The sequence below is a fragment of the Lissotriton helveticus genome, chromosome 3_2, assembly GCF_964261635.1.
Source record: "Lissotriton helveticus chromosome 3_2, aLisHel1.1, whole genome shotgun sequence".
NCBI lineage: Eukaryota > Metazoa > Chordata > Amphibia > Caudata > Salamandridae > Lissotriton > Lissotriton helveticus.
Window position 1 is genome coordinate 134,891,867 of NC_136062.1, and position 20,953 is coordinate 134,912,819.

At 45.6% G+C, this 20,953-nt stretch overlaps 1 protein-coding gene across 5 annotated transcripts in view; it reads right to left on the reverse strand.

Annotated features, from left to right (window-relative positions):
- TJP1 (tight junction protein 1) overlaps positions 1-17,783 on the reverse strand; it is a 736,246-nt gene extending 718,463 nt beyond the window's left edge. For 3 of the 5 annotated variants that reach the window (XM_078684928.1, XM_078684927.1, XM_078684925.1), the window contains exon 1: positions 17,445-17,783. In XM_078684928.1, the coding sequence (XP_078541054.1) occupies positions 17,445-17,471 (27 nt within the window). In that variant the 5' untranslated portion in view covers positions 17,472-17,783. The remainder of the gene's footprint in view (positions 1-17,444) is intronic. The other 2 variants (XM_078684930.1, XM_078684929.1) reach the window with 1 other exon arrangement.
- Between the last annotated feature and the right edge of the window lie 3,170 nt (positions 17,784-20,953).

Below are 20,953 nucleotides of genomic sequence, written 5' to 3' on the forward strand. Positions count from 1 at the left end.
CGGCAAGAAGTTCCCATGGATCTGGTGGGCTATTGTTGCCAGCTTAGCCAATGTGCGGGTATTCGGCTGGTTCTCCGGAGCAGTCTCGGGTATAGTCAGGTTCTGCGTGATTTCTGGTTTCCCCAGTTTTGCCGCCAGAGTCAAAAAGAGAACCCCGTTGTATACAGGAGATTCAACAGTTCCAGGTCCCACGTGGAGGTGGAGGAAAGCAGGGACCGTGCCGACGGCGTAACACAGGCAGGTGTGCCCGCGTCTAATCTCCTCAGCGGGACTCGCTGCTCGAGATCACATCATAGAGGCCCCAGTAACACAGCGGAAGCAGACGGAGGGATCAGAGAGAGTCAAGGGATGGGGGGAAGAATAGGGGAAGCCGATGAAGCTCCACCAACCCTCGCTCCCCACAGCTCCCGCAGCTTCAAACCTGGAGTTTGTCCGCAGCCCAACAGCAGACGCCTTCTACATCGATCCGATCGGGCCACCGCCGACAATAGGCGCATGTAAGCTTCGCAGTTCATGGAGGGAGGGATGCGCTAAATATTGTATTTAAAGCGCCTCCCGGCGTGAGAATCTATGGTATCCCCAGGACATCGGTTATGAAGGGATGAAGTCCGCCACTATTTGACGAGACATCGCCGCCATCTTAGGGTCAGGCAAATGTAGATAATGCAGCGCCAGCCAGAGTCAAAAAGGCACTTTGCAGACCGCTAATGTCCACAAAACAAACAGTACCTTGGGCGGTGAAGCGCTCCTCACAGATGCTGCTGCGTCCGCCCCACCGCTGTGTAAGCAAGAAAGTCTCCTGTTACTCCGTAAGTCGAGCCGCCATTTTAATCGCAGCACGAGCCCTCTCCTCGGCCGTCATCACCCCCCCTTCTTCGAGATGATACTGCATTTTACCGTCTATGCTGGTTTCTCATGCTCTATGTCGCTGGTACTGCAGTTCGTGGAGGTAGGGGCATTTAACCAAGTCTACGAGTTAGCGCTGGCCTCTTCACTCAGGTCTCCTTCCCCTCTGGCGAGTATGTTCTCAGGCAAATGAGACTCTCCTGTGCTATTACACTTAACATGCTCTGCGAAGCAGAAACAGAAAACTATGGGAAGGAAAGGCCATCTGTGAAGTGCCACGACCAGGAAGTTGGTTAAAAAGATAGGCGTATACAAGTGGCATACTGGAGACTAGTCCAAACAAGTGACCAGAGAATTATTCGTTTACATGGAAGATTGATGGTCTTGAAGATGCCTGCATTCTTCAAGATCAGTGAGAAGGTAGGTCTCCAAATGCACAAGCTCCTCATGAGATTTTTGGCCAGAGTCAGGTTTGCTTAGTATTGGAGACCAGAAGTGGTTTATTTGTGGCCAACTGTCTTTTAATACTGTCCAAACTCCTGCTACTGCGGGGGACCTCTTGATTTTCACCTACAGTCTTTTCTTTTATACAGTGTCTTGACAAAGGGCTGCCACAAACACTAGCCATTTCTTAATCAGTTCTTCGGTGTAATCCATGGATGCTTTTATTCCTATTAAATACATTAACTGAATTGATTACCTAAGTAGGACACTGGTATGATAGGATTTCAAGAACACCTTAAGACAGGCCCTAAAGCGTACCACATTGAATGTGCACCCTAATAGATTTTGGCCTGTCATGGTCCTATGAATAACCTTAAGTGTGGTTCAGCTTAGAAGGCACCAAATGAAATCTGGTACTATGAGGCCTTGTGGGGCAAGCTCAGAAGGAGCATTTAGTGGATATCCCAGGCAACCAGTGGGCAGAGCATACAGGCCCCATGATCTCAGGACTCTCCCCGATACAAAGCATTAAAAAATATGGGTACGATCGCCAAAGATTATGTCTGTTACTCTGCAATACAACCTATTAACCCCTGAGACAGCACATATGAAGCTGAATGACCACCAAAGGATGACTAATATTTGGAGTTACAAATAGTAAGATGCAGAGCACATGTTAGGCATAGGTGGGTGGCAGGCACAAAAAGAGCAGAAAATGACAAGAATGTACTGCTTAAATGCAGTTAAAGAGGCAAAAGGGTGGAAGAAAAGCAGCACAGAGGCTAGCGGGAGAACTTAAGACAATCTGAACTTTGTGGTACGGTTTGCTATGCAAAGGCCTTCCAAAACAAGCATCAAACAAGCATTTGCAATGCAATAGGTCTCGCATTAGGAAAGTTTGAGCCATTGGTATTGTAAATTACATTTTTTTTAATTATGTGTTGGTTGTGAAAATAGCTAAAGTAATAGCTTTGTCATTTACAATGCCAATAGTTTTAACTTTCACAAATGTGACACCTATAGCATTTGTAATGCAATATGTGTTGTATTTTCACGAAAATCCAAGAACAGAAGTGAAATATTAACATTTTTTTGTGACATTTATAAGACAGACGTCATTGTTGTTCGAGTACTTTACGCTGGTATTCTGCAGCACAGCACTGTGTTAGCTATGCTGCTCTGAGTGTCAGAGCTGCCTTCCTTGCTCTGGTCCATGCAGTCTTGGCCTGCAGGACTCGGTCTTGCCAGTCATCTACCTAGTGGCCTACCACCTAGCTGCCAGGTGTCCCAAGTCCATGCATGGTAGGATAGGCTAGTCCCAGTATTTCGTTTTAAAATGCTGGGACTTGTAGTCCTCTTTTCTTAGAATGCTTGGACTTGTAGTCCAGGTTTTATCCTGGACACAAGACTAAGGGTGACCAGGCGTCCCAGATCTTCTCGGACATTACCGGTTTTCAAAGGTCTATCCTGGTGTCCCGACACTTTTGTTAATTTTTAATACATGTCCCAGTTTTTAGTAAAGGGGTCAGGTCACCCTGCAAAGCAGAATTTAAAACTAGGATCTCTTTCCGACGCCTAGAAGTCTTTTTTCGTTTCACAATTCTTTAAGTAGGTTTTCCAAAAAATCCAGAACAAACAACTGTCATATATTAATCCAAAAATAGAAAGACATTATCAGGAACAAAATTTACAATAGGAATAAGAAAAACAAAGGAGAGTAAAGTAGAAGATCAAGAAAAAGAGAAAAAAAAAAAAAAGGAATAAAGAACACCAAAAAGCAAAAAAAAAATTTCAATACCAAGGTCTGAAATAATCTACATTTCTGCTAGGCATCACAGGAGGAGTTTACTGTGTGTTTACCGAAGAGAGGCTTAGTGGGAAGGAGGGGGCGCAAGGTGGCGGTCCAGCTGTTGCTATTTGTAAACATAGGCTAATAAATGTGTATGCGTGTATACAATATTTACCAAGATGATATATATGTACACACACATACATACATACATACACACACACGTGCGCGCACGCACGCATATAAATATACACATACATTTACATGGCTGCGCAAAAAAGGGGCAGGCCAGATATACAAGTAAAACTGAAGGCTACTTTAATGTCTGCCATGTCTCAGTTATGCTTCTCCAAATCTGGTCACACTAATAAGACTACAAGTCCCAGAATTCTAAGAAAAAAAACAAGACTGCTCAATTTAGTCAGGCATGGACCCGAGAAACTTGGCAGCTATGCTACCCATCTGCCTTATATGAGCTGATCTTATTTGCATTCTCTCGATTAAGCATTCCACGGCCACTTTCATGACTGTGCAAAGTTTTAGATTTCTAGTTCAAGCATCGACTGTGCGTTACCTTTTGAGTCCGCGTCCTCATGAATACCTGCAGGGTTAATAATCGCTCACTGACTGAAGCTTCACAGGGCTCGTTGTCCAGGTGCCGCCTACAGAGAGTAAAGCAAACAGCAGGGGTCTGTATCTACACGGGCCTTCGACGCCCATTTAAAATACTCGCTGCAGCGTATGACTTTACACATTTCTGCTGGATGGCTGCCTAGACACATTCCAAGGGGGCTAGACAGGTGCCCTGTGCGGCTTCATCGTGGATTAGCACAGGATGCAGGAATCACCTGTGCAGCCTGGAGCCAGGCACCCCAGACGGAACTCGCCGCAAGGGACCTTTGACAGCAGCAGATCGAACAGTCAACTGTACTTACATTCTAGCACATACCATGAGACTTTATGGGTACCTCCTTCAGATGTTTTATTTTTCGTTTATGTAGCGCTGGCATGAAAGTTGTTTCATAGCGCTTGAGTACCACAAAATACTGTAGCAGCACAGCAGGAGAGTTTTCATGAATTGAACGCTGTCCTCATTTCTAAGAGAGCCGGTGGAAATGTGAGCCTGAACAACACTGATTAACGTGCAGGTTCACCATAACTTACATGCCATCCCAGAAGCGCAACGCCGCCGGCCTGCGACCAGGAAGTCAGGCAGGCCGGGCGAGACAACCGAAAACAGGAAGTAGGAGGGCGGGAGCCTACCCCGCTTCCCACGGAAGAGCCGGAAGAGCCACGATTGTTTGCAGCACCGGAGCAGGCAAGAGCCTACCCTGCGCCCCGGTGCCGAAGAAGGGAGGAAGAGTCCTGCTGCCAGGTGAGTGGGGCTTCGCTTTGTGGCTGGCCTGCGAGGGCGGGGGCATGTGTGTGCGCGCGCGCGCCGGCGGGCTGTGTATGTGTGTGAGCGTGCGTGTGTGTATGTGTCTTGGAGTCTGTGTGTATGCGTGTGTGACTGTGGGGGAGGAGGAGGGGGTTGCCTGTCTGGGTGCCTGCGTGTCTGTGTAAGTGTGAGTGCGTGTGCGCGCGTGTGTGTGTCTGTGTGCATGCATGCGCTGGGAGTATGGGAGGGCGGCGCAGGACGGAACGTGCGCGTTCGCGCACACGAATCCAGCAAGAAAAGCTTGTGCACCCTCTTGTCCTCCTTCCCCCCAGACTGATCGCTATTGGTCTCCAGCTGGACAAATGCATCCTTGTGGATGCATTGCCAGCGAGACCCAAAAAGGACCATGGGGTGAAGAGGCATGAAAATGCACCTTACATTTTACACTTAAAGCCGATTTGACTGGAGAAGTGTGCTATATAGAAAACTGAATTATTTCTCTTTTTCCAAGACCAACTTCCGTACTAATCACACTGTGTGCATTAATTATCAGTTTACAAGACAGCAAGCGAAGAAGAGATCATCCAATAATAGTGTTTAATCTTATATTTGAGTGGGGAATACTGTGCATAAACTCATAGTGCTGAATTTCATTTAAAAAAAGATTTTCTAAACAAGTATTTATTATTAATCAGTACACTACACAGCTTCAACTTCCGTTCAAATGATAAATGGTGATTACATTGTACTGATGTTGAAAATAATGATGCTACCCTTGCAAGGTAGTTGTTAATAACGATACAAAGCTTATGCAAGAGATACTTTAATAATATGCTACCAACCCTGCAATTTAAAAACGTTCTTCGCTGAACAAAAATAAGCCGATTACGAAAAGAAAAGAAAAGCCAATTTACAGGTTCCAACATAATTAGTAGAAGCATCATAAATATATATGCTAGATCATATTTAAAACAAATAAGCCCCTGAACCCAAAATCTCAGTCTATAATGTCCTCATTTTTGCTGTTTCGAAAGGAGATTTTGATTACATGGCCTCAAAAAAGTTACTTATTTATATACAGTTTTATATACTACGAACAACATCATCAATGTAGCAAATTGCATAACAAAAATAAGGAAATGGAAAATATATTTATTTATTTATTTAGAAAGTTTTATATAGCGCGAACAAGATCTTCGCAGATATCAGAGCGCTTTACAGAGGAGGGGAGCATATATACACAGATACATCATAGTGTTAAAAGTACAGTGAAGTGATATCATAAACAATCAAGTAAGTCAATTTCAAAGTCAAACAAAAATGCAAAGGGTTCGAACAAGTAGTACAGATCAGTATCGAGTCTTTGAAGTTGATCCCCAGTAGTGGTTCAAGTGTATTTAGCCATGAGGATCGCTTTTACTTCTTTCTTGAAAAGTATGGTAGAGGGGATGAGCCTGGTTTCAGGGGGGAGTGAGTTCCAAATCCTGGGAACCATTCCTGAGAAAGAGCGTTTATACGTTTTTTCCTTGCGGAATCTTTTAGGCTTTAGCAAAAGATTGTTTGTGCCTCTAGTGTTTCTGGAGCCTCCAGAAATCGTCAGCTTCTGAGCGAGGTATCTAGGTGAGCTCAGGTGGACAGCCTTGTGCGTCAAACAAGCGATTTTCAGGTGTATTCTGGCTTCAAAAGGCAGCCAGTTCAGGGATTTGAAGTCAGGGGAAATGTGTGAGTGTTTTTTCGATCCAGTGATAAGTCTCGCTGCGGCGTTTAAAGAGGCTCTTATGGGTGCCGTAGTAGCTAGGGGGAGACCGCAGAGGGCGGTGCTGCCGTATTCTATTCGAGGTATGACTAGTGATTGTACCGCAGTTTGGAAGTCTTTGGCTGGAAGGAAGGGTTTAAGTTTCTTAAGGTTGTTGATTTGGAAGTTCGCTCCCTTAGTTGCTTTGTTGATGTGTTCCTGCATGCTGAGATTGGTGTCAAGTGTTATGCCCAAAGATTTTGCTGAGTCCACGATGGTGGGTTGAACATTGAGTGCCGTTAGGTGTTTAAGCCACATTTGTGCGGTAGTGATCTTCGCGGGAGGTGAGATCAGAAGGAACTCTGTTTTAAGGGCATTGAGTTTGAGATGATTAGCGGCCAGCCAGGATTGGGTGCTTCTGATCGTTGAGTTCAAGAGCGTGATGTCTTTGGGTGATTGTAGTTTGAGCTAAAGTTGGGTGTCATCAGCATACATGTGGAAGTGTACATTGGATTATTGTAGCAAGGTGGTGAGAGGTTCCATAACTAGGTTGAACAAAGTTGGGGATAGGGAGGATCCTTGTGGTACGCCTAGCGATACAGGTCTTGGCGCGGACATCAAGTTGTTGCTCTTGAATTTCTGCGACCTGTTATGCAGAAAGGACGTGAACCATTTGAGCACAGTTCCAGATAGGCCCATTCTTGTGTTTAATAGTTCAAGTAAATTCTCATGTTTGACGGTGTCAAATGCGGAGGAGAGATCAAGGAGGATGAGGAGGCAGGTATCGTTATGATCTAGGATTTGAAGGGCGTCGTCAATTATGTGAGTCATAGCAGTTTCAGTACTGTGATTTGCTCGGAAGCCTGATTGATGAGAGTTGAGGAGATCAAACTGAGTAATGTGTTTAGTCAATTGTATTTCTGCGCATTTTTCCAGCAGTTTGGCAAGAGTTGGAATGTTGGTAATGGGACGGTAGTTGTTTAGGTCAGAGGGGTCGGCTGTAGGTTTCTTTAGCAAAGGTGTGACCTGTTCAACTTTGAGGGAGTCGGGAATGGTCCCTTGTTGAAGTGAGCTGTTAATGATTTTAGTCCAGAGTGGAAGGAGCGACGGGGTAAGGACTTTGACAGCGTTAGCAGGAAGGGGGTCCGTGAGGTGATTGGATGGTTTCAGAGTGCTGAGCAGTCTGCCAATTTCTTCTTCCGTGTAGGTGACAAAGGTTGACCAAGTGGCATTGTTTTTTGGTTTAGTGGGTGCTATGCAGTGGGGTTTGGGATAGAGGCTTGCGTCCATGAGGGGATCATTCTTTATGTTGTCAGTTTTTTGGTTAAAGAAAGAGGCGAAGTCTTCGCAGGAGGGAGCTTCGCACATAGTGTTGAGAGGTTGGGGTTGTTCTTTGGATTGTGTTCGGATAAGCTCAAACAGCTTTCTCGGACGATTTTTGGCTTGGTCGAGCTGACGGCTGAAGAAGTCTGATTTTGAGCGTTTTATTTTCCTGAAGTAGGCATTTCTCTTTTTCTTCAGGGTTTTTAGGTTCAGTGCAGAGGGAGCTGATCTCCAGGTGCACTCTGCCATTCGCATGGCGCGTCTATCGTCATTGAGACTCCCGTCGTACCAGGGATTGGAAATTTTTGCGGAGGCTTTTTTTAGCTGCAAGGGTGCGACTTCATTAATTATTGAGGTCATAGTGTTAAGATAGTGATCAGTCAAGGATTGGACGTCCTTAACGCCAGTAGGAGGAAGTAGTAAGTTGCAGCTGTTGGGGGGCAGAGAGTTTGAGTTTAGTTTTTTCATGTCTCTTTTCCAGACTTTGGGCCTGGCGGATTGAACAGGGTTAAATTATATATTTTTTTAATGCGATCATGGGAACATGAGGGAGTCGGTTTTTTCTCTTTGTCATTATATCCATGGCTTTTGTGGCTATGTAGCGTGTTGCGTGCTAACTACACCTGCCCCACGTTTGTAAACCACGTGTCAGAATGAAGACAACGATTTAAGTCAATTAAGTGACAATTGCTTAGGCTTTCAGCCTTGGCTGTTGATTACGGTTATCTTTCTTTCAATCAGAACCTTAGTTGATTGTACCGACATACTCTTTACATTGCTTTTATCTCACAAATGAGAACATTTTTTACCAGTAAAATTAATTCAATGCAATAGTATCTAGTACTGATAAAGGTAAAAAGGGTCAAACAAGCACTGATAATATCAATAGGTCTTGTGTATGAGTGAAAGTGTGTCTTCCCTCACTGCTGATCAGTTAAGAAACTATTTCATAATACAAGCACACTGTTACTCCTCCTTGCACACAAATCATCCATTGATCCAACCTCAAATAATCTTGATTCGGTTATAAATATAACCATAACAGAAACAAAATACAACACTTTCATGAAGCCACAACTAGATAAAAACAAGTGCATCAAAAAAAAATTTGTATAAATAATGTCTCATACTAAAAACGCTACAACATCAAAATTACTCCACATGCAATCAAATAGCTCCTCATAAATACATATAAACAAGCATTTGCAATGCAATCAGTCTCGCATTTACGCGAGTTTGAGCTATTGGCATAGTAAATGACAATGCCATTTATTTATGTTTAGTTTTGAATACATAAATAAAAGGCACTGTCATTTACAATGGCAATAGCTTAACCCCTTCGCTGCGCGGCTATTCCGCCGCAGTGCTAAGGGGAGGCGTGGCCGCACGGCGCTCCCGTACTGGTGACGGAACCGCTCAGTCACGCCCCTCGGGTGAGCTGTGCTTGTGACGGAACGGTTCCGTCACGGCTCCGCCCGCTCATTAGAACGTCAGCGCAGGCGCGGAATTCGCACCACGCAGGCGCGGCGAGCGGGCCGTGACGGAACCGTTCCGTCACCAGCACAGCCCACCCGAGGCTCGTGACGGAACGGTTCCATCAGGAGCATGGGAGGGGTTAAACACTGAGAAATGAGAGACCTACTGCATTCCAAATGCTTGTTTGTAAAAGAACCCCACGCTTTCACTTTAATGGCAGTCATGCCCCTTTCTTTAAACGAACCATGTCTAAAGAAATGCCCCACACACCACTCTTACTGTAATGCCGGCCACATTTTTCTTTACACGAGCCGCGTCTTAAAGGGGCGTGGCCGCCATTAAAGTGAAAGCGCGGTATGGGGCACTTTTACAAAAGAAGGAATGGTCAAGTTGACAAAGGTTTTTTTGTAAAAGCGCCCCATGCTGCGCTTTCACTTTATTGTCTGCCACATCCCTTTAAGACGCGGCTCCTGTAAACAGAAATACGGCCAGCATTACAGTAAAAGAGCGGTGTGGGACACTTTTAAAAATAAACAAGCATTTAATAAGCAGCATAGCGCGTGCAGAAGTGCCTTGCTTTGCAGGGAGCATTTTTTTAAAGATAAAGAGCATTGTCCATGATCAGGCGGCACACTGTCATGAAAACAAGAGGGGTTAGGGAGAGCCGATCATGCCTGCAAAAACAGCTAGTTTAAGACATTAAAGAAAATAGTGCTCTTATGCTGTAGCTAAAGCAGACCGTGTAACAACACAAGTAAAAAGTCCCGTCTTCATGGGAGGTTACAAATGCAGACAAGACGTTACTAAGGAGGGAATAACACGCGTATTAATGAATCAGAAGCAACTATTTAGAAAGGACAGCAACAGGAGCCGTTTGAAAAGATAGTTGGAGAGTGGGCAGAGCTTCACGTCCATACCTGAACATAGCATGCCCCCCAGAGCAGCGCATGAGCTGCCCCGGCTCGACCTAAAAAGAACTCAATTATAAGCTGCAAGATAATTCAGCAAAGAACAGTTCAGTACCTTACAGTACATAGCATACTCCTATGTATCAAATCAAAATGTATCTCAACTTTATTGATGGCTGAATGTATTTAGCCAATACAGATTGGCATGGAAGAGAGTGACTGAAAAAAATCATGGCAGGTCTACATTGCCTAAGGCCAGCATGCTTTAAAATGAGGAGCAAGAACCGCTTTTCTAAAAACTATATACAATTTACAGAATAGCATAAAATGAATTCGACTCTGCAGTGAACGACAATCACACGGACATGCTGCAAGATAATCAAGATAATGACCTGGTGTCTGGAACGCAACAAGGTTATGTATAGTCCGAAGTTTAAAACATGTTGAAAAATATCTGTGCTGTATGTTTGTGACCCAAATACGGTAACGTACTATTTCTGGAGACAACTGGATTAACAAATAATCACAGTTTGTTTCTGGAATTCACAACAATCTCTATGGTTGCTACAAACATCACGAAACGGACTTTAACACTGCCCTTGCAAGGGAAACATTGTTCATGTGGCTTACTGAACAAATCAGGCATGGACATCCACAGGAGCAATGTCCAACCTGTAGCATTTTTTATATAGGCCTACCAGTAAATCTCTAAAGGTTTGTCTAATTTGAAGCTGCAGAACCAACCTGTTGAGACCAGTTTCTTGTGTGGGCCATATAGACAGCTACAGGAGCAATAGACACAGTTTAATATACTCAGTGAGATAACCTAACCAGAGTTCTGCATGACACACATAGGTCGAGGTGCTGTTGGGTACAGCAAGCAACCTCCTCAAGAATCCTTTCTCCAGTTTCTACAAATCAGGATAATCTCATACACCGCAGGGTCCAGCGCTATATGTTGCAATAGGAAAACATTTAGCTTTATATTCTGCTATCAACTCATTGGACAGTTGGATACTGCAGATGGAGACAAAACCATCAAGTGCCTCAATGCTACTGCAAGCACAGAGGTCCTAATCCACACCACTGCATTCCAGCAATGCAGGCCTCGTCGAATAAAACCCCCAAATAGGGAAAGGTAGTGCTGATCCAATCTTGGAGTTGTTCCAATTTTAAGCCTTGTGCTTCAACCTATTAACGCCATAAAGCATGATGTGAGCTTTATTCTAGTTAATGGAAAGAACTAAAACAGCCATGAAATTAGTAAATTAATCCTTCAACCTTTTGAGATCTACTGGAGTATTGTGACGTCAGCAGACGGACATCGGTATAGGACGGGTGCCTACAGGAGGTGAATCTATAGCCAAACTGGTCATATGTTTTTCGAGGCCATTAATGTAAAGTGAAAACAAAAAGGGTGCAATGGTGCTATACTGACACTTGCATGGCTCAAGGGACCTGAATGCAACTGCAACAGTTTTTGCATTATCTGCTGCCTTTTGACTCACACGGCCCATAAACCACGAATGCTGGCATCCACAGTAATGATGGATGATAGATTCTCACAGAATGTACTTAGCGATGTAGCTGTTACAATTAAGCCTTTAACATTCTCAAAGGCTCTCTACATTTCATCTGACCATATGAACGTCAGCCCCTTCCTAGGTAACACTCTCATAGACTCAACAGCCAGTACATAGCCTGATACACACCGTGCATAGTATTCAGCAAGTCTTAGGAATGATCGCAATGCATCCTTGTCCACTGGTGTCATAGCCCCTTGACTGTCTTAATGAATGACATGTTAGGTTTTATTCCATTGCCCAACACAGTATGACCAAGATAGACAAGTTCATTAGTGGCAAACTTGCACTTCTCACGTCGTATCATCATGCCACATTGCATTAAAATTGACAAAACCGCTCTCAAAATCTTGTCATATTCACTCAAGTCTTTAGCAAAAATGAATGTGTCATCTTGATATGCCTACACACCAGCAATGTTCCCAAATTATCTATATGTTTTTGGAACTTGCTGACAGCAGATGCCAGACTGAATGGCAATCTAAGAAATATGCATGTCGTGTAAGGGGTCACAAACGTTAAATCCCGCGGGTCTGTGCTAAAGGCAACCTGATGGCCAGCAGGCCGTAGATCATTTTGGAAAACCACTTTGCTCCACCCAAGCTGGCTAACAGATCCTGGATTTTAGGGAGTGGGTGGTAATCCACTACAATGTTATGATTGAGGGCATGAAGTCAGCACATAATCTGACCTTGCCAGACTTTGTGTGCCACCACAATGGGTGAAACCCACTGAGTAGAATCCGTAGTCTGAATGATACTTTGAGATCACAAATCTTCAAAGCGCCTTCTTTAACTCTTCTCTTATACACAGACGCACTGAGTGGACCTTATGAGCTATAGGTGGAGCATTAGGGACCGATTTGATGTTCAAACCCTTTGACTATGCACACATGTATCAAACAGTGGCTTAAAATCAATGAATACATTATCAACAGTTTCCTTTATGTCACCAACAAATGAAACTGGAACAACACCAACCACTAGAGAGTTGCTGGGACTAACTATAAGCCCATTTTGGCACGGTCCTGCCACCCTAAAATATTTCTGCCCTTAACCGCCAAACTTTACTGTACGTCTCTGTAATGTAATGTAAGTGTTTAGAGTTGTATCATGCGCCGCGTGGAGCTTCTCGCATCACGAGGAGTCCCACGCGACGTATGACGATAGGATTGTGATCTCGTGCATAACATGTTGTACAAATGTATGTCCACCCGTGCATGGACGTTTGATCTACGGACTCGTGCATAACATGTTGTTGTACAAATGTATGTCCACCCGTGCATGGACGTTGGATCTACGGTTGACCTTAGTACGGTTGGCTTGCCGCTGATCAGACGCTCCGTTGCCGGGTGGAGTTTACCTTTCGGAATAAATCCTTCATCTTCATCTACAATTGCTTCAGTAATTAATTTACTACAGTCTCTCTACCCAGACAAGAAATATTGTACATGAAGTAGCCAAGCAAATCAATATCCTTTTCCCCAAACACCTTGGGAATAATATCTGTAGGAGACAAGGTGCAATTAGTACCACAATACTCGTGAAATGTGGTATCTCAGAATGGTGATGGGGGATGCAGCATTAGTGATGACGATAAGCGACACATTATCAACATGAGCTTCACAAAAAGGGCCTTTAGCAGGAGTGGATTGATCGGTACACTTGAATGTCAGAACACCATTGTTTAACAATTTTGCACACACTCCCTCATCGACGTCCGCACTTCCAATCTTCATAGGTTGTTTAACACTCGTACACACACTTTGAAAGTGACCCAATTTTTTACACAACAAACATCTCTTACCAGCAGCAGGACATCCAGGGAAATCACTGAGGTGAGTTTTTGACCCACACCTATAGCAAGAGACAAAATTCTTCTTGCCAGTGTTTCTAAATAGCTTTCCTTTTGTTTTAACAGCACACACAGATTCAGAATAATCATCATTGGGGACTACTACGTTGACAACAGGTTCAGGATGAAGCATTTTGGAGGAAGTCAGCGACCTCTCAAAGCTCTTGGCCAAGTTAACTTCCTGCAGTGTTGGATTCCTGCAACTCAATAGTCTCTCCTGACTCTTCCTTGATGAACAGTTAAAAATGAACTGGTCACAAACACAAGTGTCTAGGTTGGGACCAAATTTGCAAGATGTAGCTAGCACTCTAAGGGCTGACACATATTCTGCTACGTTCTCCTCAGTTTGTTGTTTACGCTTGCAGAAAATATGGAGTTCAAGCATGACGTTAGGCTCATCCGAGAACTGTTTGTCCATTGACCATCTCCAGATGGTGCGGGTATAGGCGATAAGCTGCCAAAAACCTGGTGAGCAGCGCGACAAATGCTTCCAAATAATAAGGCAAATTTGCATGCAGGACTGTAACCATTAGCATCTATGGTAACCAGATGATTTTCAAATAACCTAAACCACTGAATTCATTTTATGAGTGGGCTCCCACGTTGAGCTAGAAAAGGAGGTGGCAGAGTAATTTGCTGTGGAGTGGTCATGACTTAAAGGCGCAATTAAAAAACAGTACAAATAAATGTCCCAGCTGCCAACAATACTTTAACAAGCAACACAGAACGAATACATCAATGACACAATAATGCTTCAAATGTGCATCAGTCTCTGAGTAAGGACTCCAATCGATAATATAGGCAGCTACCTGCATAAAACTGTGAGGAACTGCGAATGCTGCAACTGTAGATGACGATATACACCAAATATGGTTGTCACGTAAAACACGGTCATGTCACTGCTTCTATATTGACTTTTGAAGTGAAAGCCCAATTTAGGATGGCCGCCAAGTGACGTAGAGAAAACAGATGAAAGCGAGGCTTAGCAAAAAAAGGCTGCGCGCGAGAGACAAGAGAAAGACAAGCTCAACAAGAGGCTCAGCAAAGTGTGTGTGAGCCAATCAAGCGACAAGCCTCAGTGCACACTAACAGCCTCATCCCAAAAAACGTTGCATTTTCCCCACCATAAATTCTAATGTGTCTACTTGCGCAAAGGGTAGACCCTTGCGGTACACGCAGCAACGATAATCCTCTGATGGCAACTGCATTGCAAGGAATTTAAGGCGAGGATCGCAGTATGCCGAAAAGTCGGTGTGTTGATAAATAAACTATGCGTCACCAAATGATATATATATATATATATATATATATATATATATATATATATATATATATATATATATATATGCTCGTTCGGTTTATCTGGCCTCGAAACAAGGCCATCCATCAATGCAGAAACGGGATTGCATTACCCGCGACATATCATTTTATGGGCCTCTGGGGTGATTTTAGGTCGTGCGCCGTGGCACATTCTTACTGGAAGGAGCAACAAACCCCTCCATAAATACGATTATTTGGGTATCCACTTTTAATACCTAAACAAACGACGGTGCAATTTTTTTCAATGTGCAAAATGTAATGTTTAGTGCACTTCGGAGCAGATGTCCTCTAATGTCTCAAACAATACAAATTATGACATACGGTTAAATGCATTAAACAATTTGCACATGTACACTGTCAAGAGTGTAACCTGTAGAGGGCAATGACCATACATGCTCTATCCCCACCCTACCCCCCCCCCCACACACAAACAGAAATGTCTTCTATTTTACAAATATTTTATGAACCCTTGAATTTATACGATAAAATTGCAAATATGCCGCAAGGTCGTAATGTGCAAACCTATCAACTTATCAATCAGAGACTGCTGCCACTGACCATCTAGACACGTAAAACAAAACAATCACTTTAAAGTCTGAAATGCGGATGGAAATGGCTCTTCATCCAATTCAACTTAAAGGTCTCTGGTACTGCAACAGAGACACGAATTCCTGCAGCCCCACTCCGGGCAGTCCACCGCTACAGACATTCATTGCTCGCCTTATCGCTAAGACCTACGGGTGGTTGCCAATAAATGACACGGCGAAACTGCACAGTTTCACTATGGATTTCACTGTGAAAGTCAGACTGCAAAGTTTACAAAAAAATTATATTGTTTACTTTTCGCGCGAATTAACCATAGGCTGGTAGAGATCGCCGTGCAGTTGGCTGCACACTTGCAAGACAGAGAGAAAAGAATGGCAGCGTGTGTATGAAAGAAAGCTGCTGTTCCTCCACCCCTTCCGCGGGCAGTGCAGCAGTTACAGCTGGAGAGTTCAGAGTACACCCGGCGCTGCACCTGTACCATAAACAGATCCCTTTAAACATGCGTAAGCTTTGACGTGAAACGCGCCCGACGCAGCCTTCCAACTGCAGTACCAGACCCTCACCCTGCCTACTGCCAACCCAGCAAGTATACCGATGTGCAAAAGTGTGACTTTATCAGTCGACACTTATCGGAAGACGACGACGTCTGGAACGGATGGCAGGTCAATTTAAAAGATTCAATTTTAGAAATGTAATATGGAAACTTTTTTTTTTAAGTCAACGAGACTGTCTGTTTGGGGGACATTTAAAGCTGACATTTGCAGCAGAAAATAATGAGTTAGACTGGTGGGAATATTGAGAGGGATAGCAACTAAATGTAAAAAGACTAATTACAATCTCCGATTCTAAACAAAAAAGGCATCCTACTCATAAACAAAACGCTAACAATAAGATCACCACTGCCGCCCTCCTGTATTCATCTCCTATGTAGTACGGACTTATCCGACCGGCAACATTCCACACCAAACCGGAAAGGAAACATTCCTGATCAGCAAAGTGATAGGAACCTCCCTCTCCTATGTGTCACCGCCTCGCCCAACACCAACTAATTCAACCTGACCTACGCTACACAGGAAGATGGGGGAAAGGGAGCATGACGATGTCATTCGGATGCACTACCAGGCGAAGTGTCCGAGGAAACTCCATATTATGTAGGACAATACCCTCCCAACCCCATGGTAGCGTGATCTAGTGCGCTGGAAGGTAAACAAACAGCGGAGGCAGCGGGATCGCTCGTGGGAGGGGGTGCCTGCAGCACTCTGTGCACAGAGAGTCTGTTGTTACGCTGAGTTCAACAGGTAGCGGTAGGCACGGGAGATACAAAAAAAACGGGAAAATCCAACTGTCACCCACATCCAGCCTGCTACTCACACGGTATTCAACAGGTAGCAATCAGCAGGAAGACAAACGAGTAGCAAGCAATATATCCAAAAGAGCACCGGCAACCCCATTTACAGGCCACCCAGGACAGAATTTGGTCCCCTAGGTGATAGAGGTTTACGAAGAGATTGCTGATTACCCTGCCCATGAGACACCCCTGCTGTTGGTCACTATACAAGACACGTCAAGGTTTCTGCTTGAAAACAAGTATGGTCTCTTATGACCCGAAGTTCTTATGCATTAAGGGTTGCGATATGACTATAAGCAAATGTGCACAACACGGGATATATCATGCATTATTGCATCGGAACACTCAAAATGTTTTAAGCCAAAACAAATGAGACTAAGGTAATCAGAGAGAAATATTGGGAGAAAGGTAATCAGCAAATCAAGATGAGTAATATGAACATGTATATTTGAAAATGAAATAGCTACCCCAACCCTACATTAGTAGCGTGAAAAAGTAGGCAACAAGCTGGCTTTTTGAACTGCTTTCTACAAGTCAAAGGTACCCGAGGCATAGGCAGACTGGACACTGAAAAATCGAGAACTGGTAAACGGTCACACATTAAGCTACACACAAGGTATGGATAACCCTACCACAGGGGTTATGCAGTCTCGAGAAGGGGAGATATGAGCAGAGGCTGCAGATGCAGTCTGGAAAAGGGAGTGGACAGCCTGGACACAGCACCGGCAGGACAGCCTGCCCATGAACCAGTGCAGGCTGCAGAGGGGGTGCCTGGCACTGATTGAAGCTTCAGTACTTCCAGGACATGGGTGGCGCGGTCCGTGGGTTATCTGGAGAGCTGGACAGCGCTGGGCCTCTGCCCACGCCCCTCCCTGCCCCGGGCCGGGCACTCACCTTGCTGGAGGCGGCTCTGGCAGACATTTTGTTTCTCCCCCGGGTGCCGCCGTAACTGTGAAACACCAGTCGCCCTCACTGCGCCCCCTGGCCGCGCACCTCCGTGCGGGGGCAGAGGGCAGGGCTGCGGCACTCCAAAGACGCCTCTTGCCCCGGCTCCTCCCAGCAGCGGGTCCTGTGACTGTCCCCTGTCTGTCTCCGTGTGCGCGGTGCTGCCACCCCAGTCCTGCAGTGGCTCAGCTCGCTGTAGCTCCTCCGCTGGCAGCGACCAGCTCCCGAGAGAACCCGCCCTTCGCAACGACGCTGCTTCACGTCAGTCACGTGACCACTCTCTGGCTCAGTCTGTGCGCTGCTGCGGAGAGCGGCACTAGCTGGAAAGTACAGCGCGGTGTGTGGGAGCGGCGCGCGGGGCAGTTGGCCTGAGGAAGGGTAGTTGTCGAGAGAAACATTGGCGGTGGGGAGGGGAAGACAATAGGCCGCAGAAAGTAATTGGAGGTTGATCTGGCCCGCACACGCTGGACAGCTGAAGGTGAGTATGTTCTAGATTAATTCAAAGGACAACCACCTATTTGCCAACCGTCGGAAACTCATACAATGTATAGAGATTTGAGAAATTGCTTTCGTTTGTTGAATTGGAACTAGAGGCGGGCAAGCCAACACATTAACTAGGCGAGACTGACCAAGTTTGTCTTGGCTCCTAATGTCCGTGCATTAAAAATGCAGTGCACCGAGAAGGACGTATTAAAAGTATTAGTTTTAAAAAAAGAGCTTGGAACTATTCATCCCGTGCCCTCACCCTGGCGACAGTAGCAATAGTGAACTACGAGGCAAGATAGTTGTCATGTGAAGCCTGTATATGGCCCAGATTCTTAAAGCATAACGTTATTGTCTATTAAATTAAGCGCAAAAGTTTTTGTACAGCCGGTATTCTGAACTCATGCATTTGGAGGTGCTTTCGTATGTAATAATTAAGAAGAATCTGTCAAATAAAAGATTTGTTTAACATCACACCATTTGGTATTACTGGGAAACCTCAATTAATGCAGGTTTTGTGATTTCTCTTTGTATAAATAAATCAGACGCTAAATCCATTTTACCTCAAATTCTTTCTTTTTACCATGTTTTGTCTAAAGCTAGTGGATGGGTGGCAGGCAGGAGCCATAAGAAAGTTTGGCTCGTTATGGGCTTGAGGATCCAACAGGACTTTGAGCCAAACCAATATAGTGTTTCCCTCTAGTCGTTACGCTGTGACGTAAGCCATGTTGGCGGTGAGCGCAGAGCCCGCGAACAGTGCGGACCTGGCGCTCTTTCTATGCGCTAATTAAAATAAGTAATTACCAGCCACCTTGCCTCATCCTCTCATTTGGGGGGTAACCAAGATACTACAAATTGGCGACAAGGTCGGAAACGGGACCGAGAGGTGCCCGAGACCGGTGTGTTTCGCCTGGAACCCACCACGGTACACGGCCACGAGGCAGCAACAGGCCACAAGGCAAGCTCAGCGCGGTAGAGAGAGCGCGGCAGAGGAGGGCAGCCGCAACCACCATCATGGCCCCCCACACACAGGTGTCTATCCCATGATCGGGATAGGCAGAACACAAAGCGGACTGCGGGTGGATAGACCTACCGACAACAAGCGAGGCAGAGACGGGCTCAACCAACCGCCAGGACTACGCGCCAAGCACGGACCCCACGTGCACACCAGGACATCAGGGGACAGGCGGCCCAGAAGGCGGTAGAAGGGCGGGGTGGCAAGACACCCGTCTGCGCATGGCAGCACTAGTCACCACGCTCCAGGCAACCAGCCTTCCCGCCTGGTGGAGCAGACACAGCACAGCACGAGGGGCGAATCTGCGCCCCAACAGAGTTCCACACGTCAACACACACAGAGTGCGCCAGGAAGTCCCAGAGGAGAGGAAGAACTACCCGAGACACGAGCAGAGATGTGCGCCCAAGCCTCCTTGCTCACAACACCGGTCCCCTTCCTACCCAGGCCAGGGGATCCCTCAATGAAGTGGGAAGATTGGAGAGTATATTTCATGAACTATCTAGAGGAGCTAGAAGATGAGAATGGTGAAGCATTTCCCAGCAAGAAAAGGAAGAGTATATTACTCCATAACCTAGGCCCGGAAGGCATCAGAGTTTTCCAGAATCCAGTTCCCACACCACGACAGGCAGCTTACGACGACGTGTTCCAACATGTGATCGATGACCTGAATAACCACTATAGACCAGCGGTGTGCACATCCATAGATAGGTACAACTTCCAACAAAGAAAACAAGCAGCGGGGGAGTCTATAGACTAATATGTAGCAGCATTAAAGAAACTGTCAGTCACGTGTAAGTTTGGCGTCTTACACAATGAGTTCATTAAAGACCAAATCGTCATGCACACCACAAACTCGGCAATCCAAGACAAGCTGTGGGTCAATGGAGATGCGTCCCTGAAGGAAGTCATAGCCATGGTGAAGAAAGCGGAACTATCCAAAAGGTGCGCTGAGACAGCAAAGAAGGAAACCACCACAAGGTCCATGGTCAACAAGGTTACCGAAGCAGACCCACCGGACAGGAGCAAGGTAGAGGCAGGAGACACGAAGGCACAGACTAGATAGGTGCCCAGACCATCGCCAGTGTAGAAACCCACAAGTGTCAGCAAGAACACGTGCTACAGGTGCGGCAGCCATTCCCATGCGGCCCATGACAAACGTTGCCCGGCTTTCCATGCCAAATGCATGTTCTGTGGAATCATGGGGCACTATGAGAAAGTGTGTCGCCGCAAGCAGAGGAGACCGGCAGTCAAGTACGTCGCACAAGAGCCTGATGCTGAAGGAGATGGTGAGGAAGAGGAAGGTAACGTGTTATGCATAGAAGAACACATACTGGACATCGACTGCACCCGCTCCAAGAAACCACAATGTGACCTGGCCATTGGAGGAGTACAAATAAAGATGGTGGCAGACTCACAATCCCCGTATACCATAATACAACGCAAGGTGTGGGATGAACGCTTCAAACAACACCAAGGACCTCACCTGGAACCTCCAGACATTCGACCAGTCACGTTCACAGGGGAGCACATCCTCATGGTGGGGTATCGAGCCCTGAAATTTGAGTTTAAGGATCGAAGTGCAGAATGCAAGTTATACGTGGCTGAAAAAGGGCCTTCAGTCCTAGGATGGGTCGACCAAGGCGATTTAGGCATACAGCTGGATCCGGGAGGCACCACACATGTTCTGATGACCAGCCCAGAGCCACATGTCACAAGTATGAAGGAGGACTTTCCCACAGTGTTCGGAGGCAAAGTTGGAAAATTGACAAAATTCACGCACAAGATCGAGCTCAGAGCAGACGCAAAGCCCGTGTGCCACAAAGTGAGAAACATCCCGTTAGCAATCAGAGAGATGGTACAATTGGAATTACAGAGGCTGGAAGATAATGGTATCATTGAGCCGATAAATAGTGCGGAGTGGTTGGCACCGCTGGTGGTAGTGAGGAAACCCAACTATAAG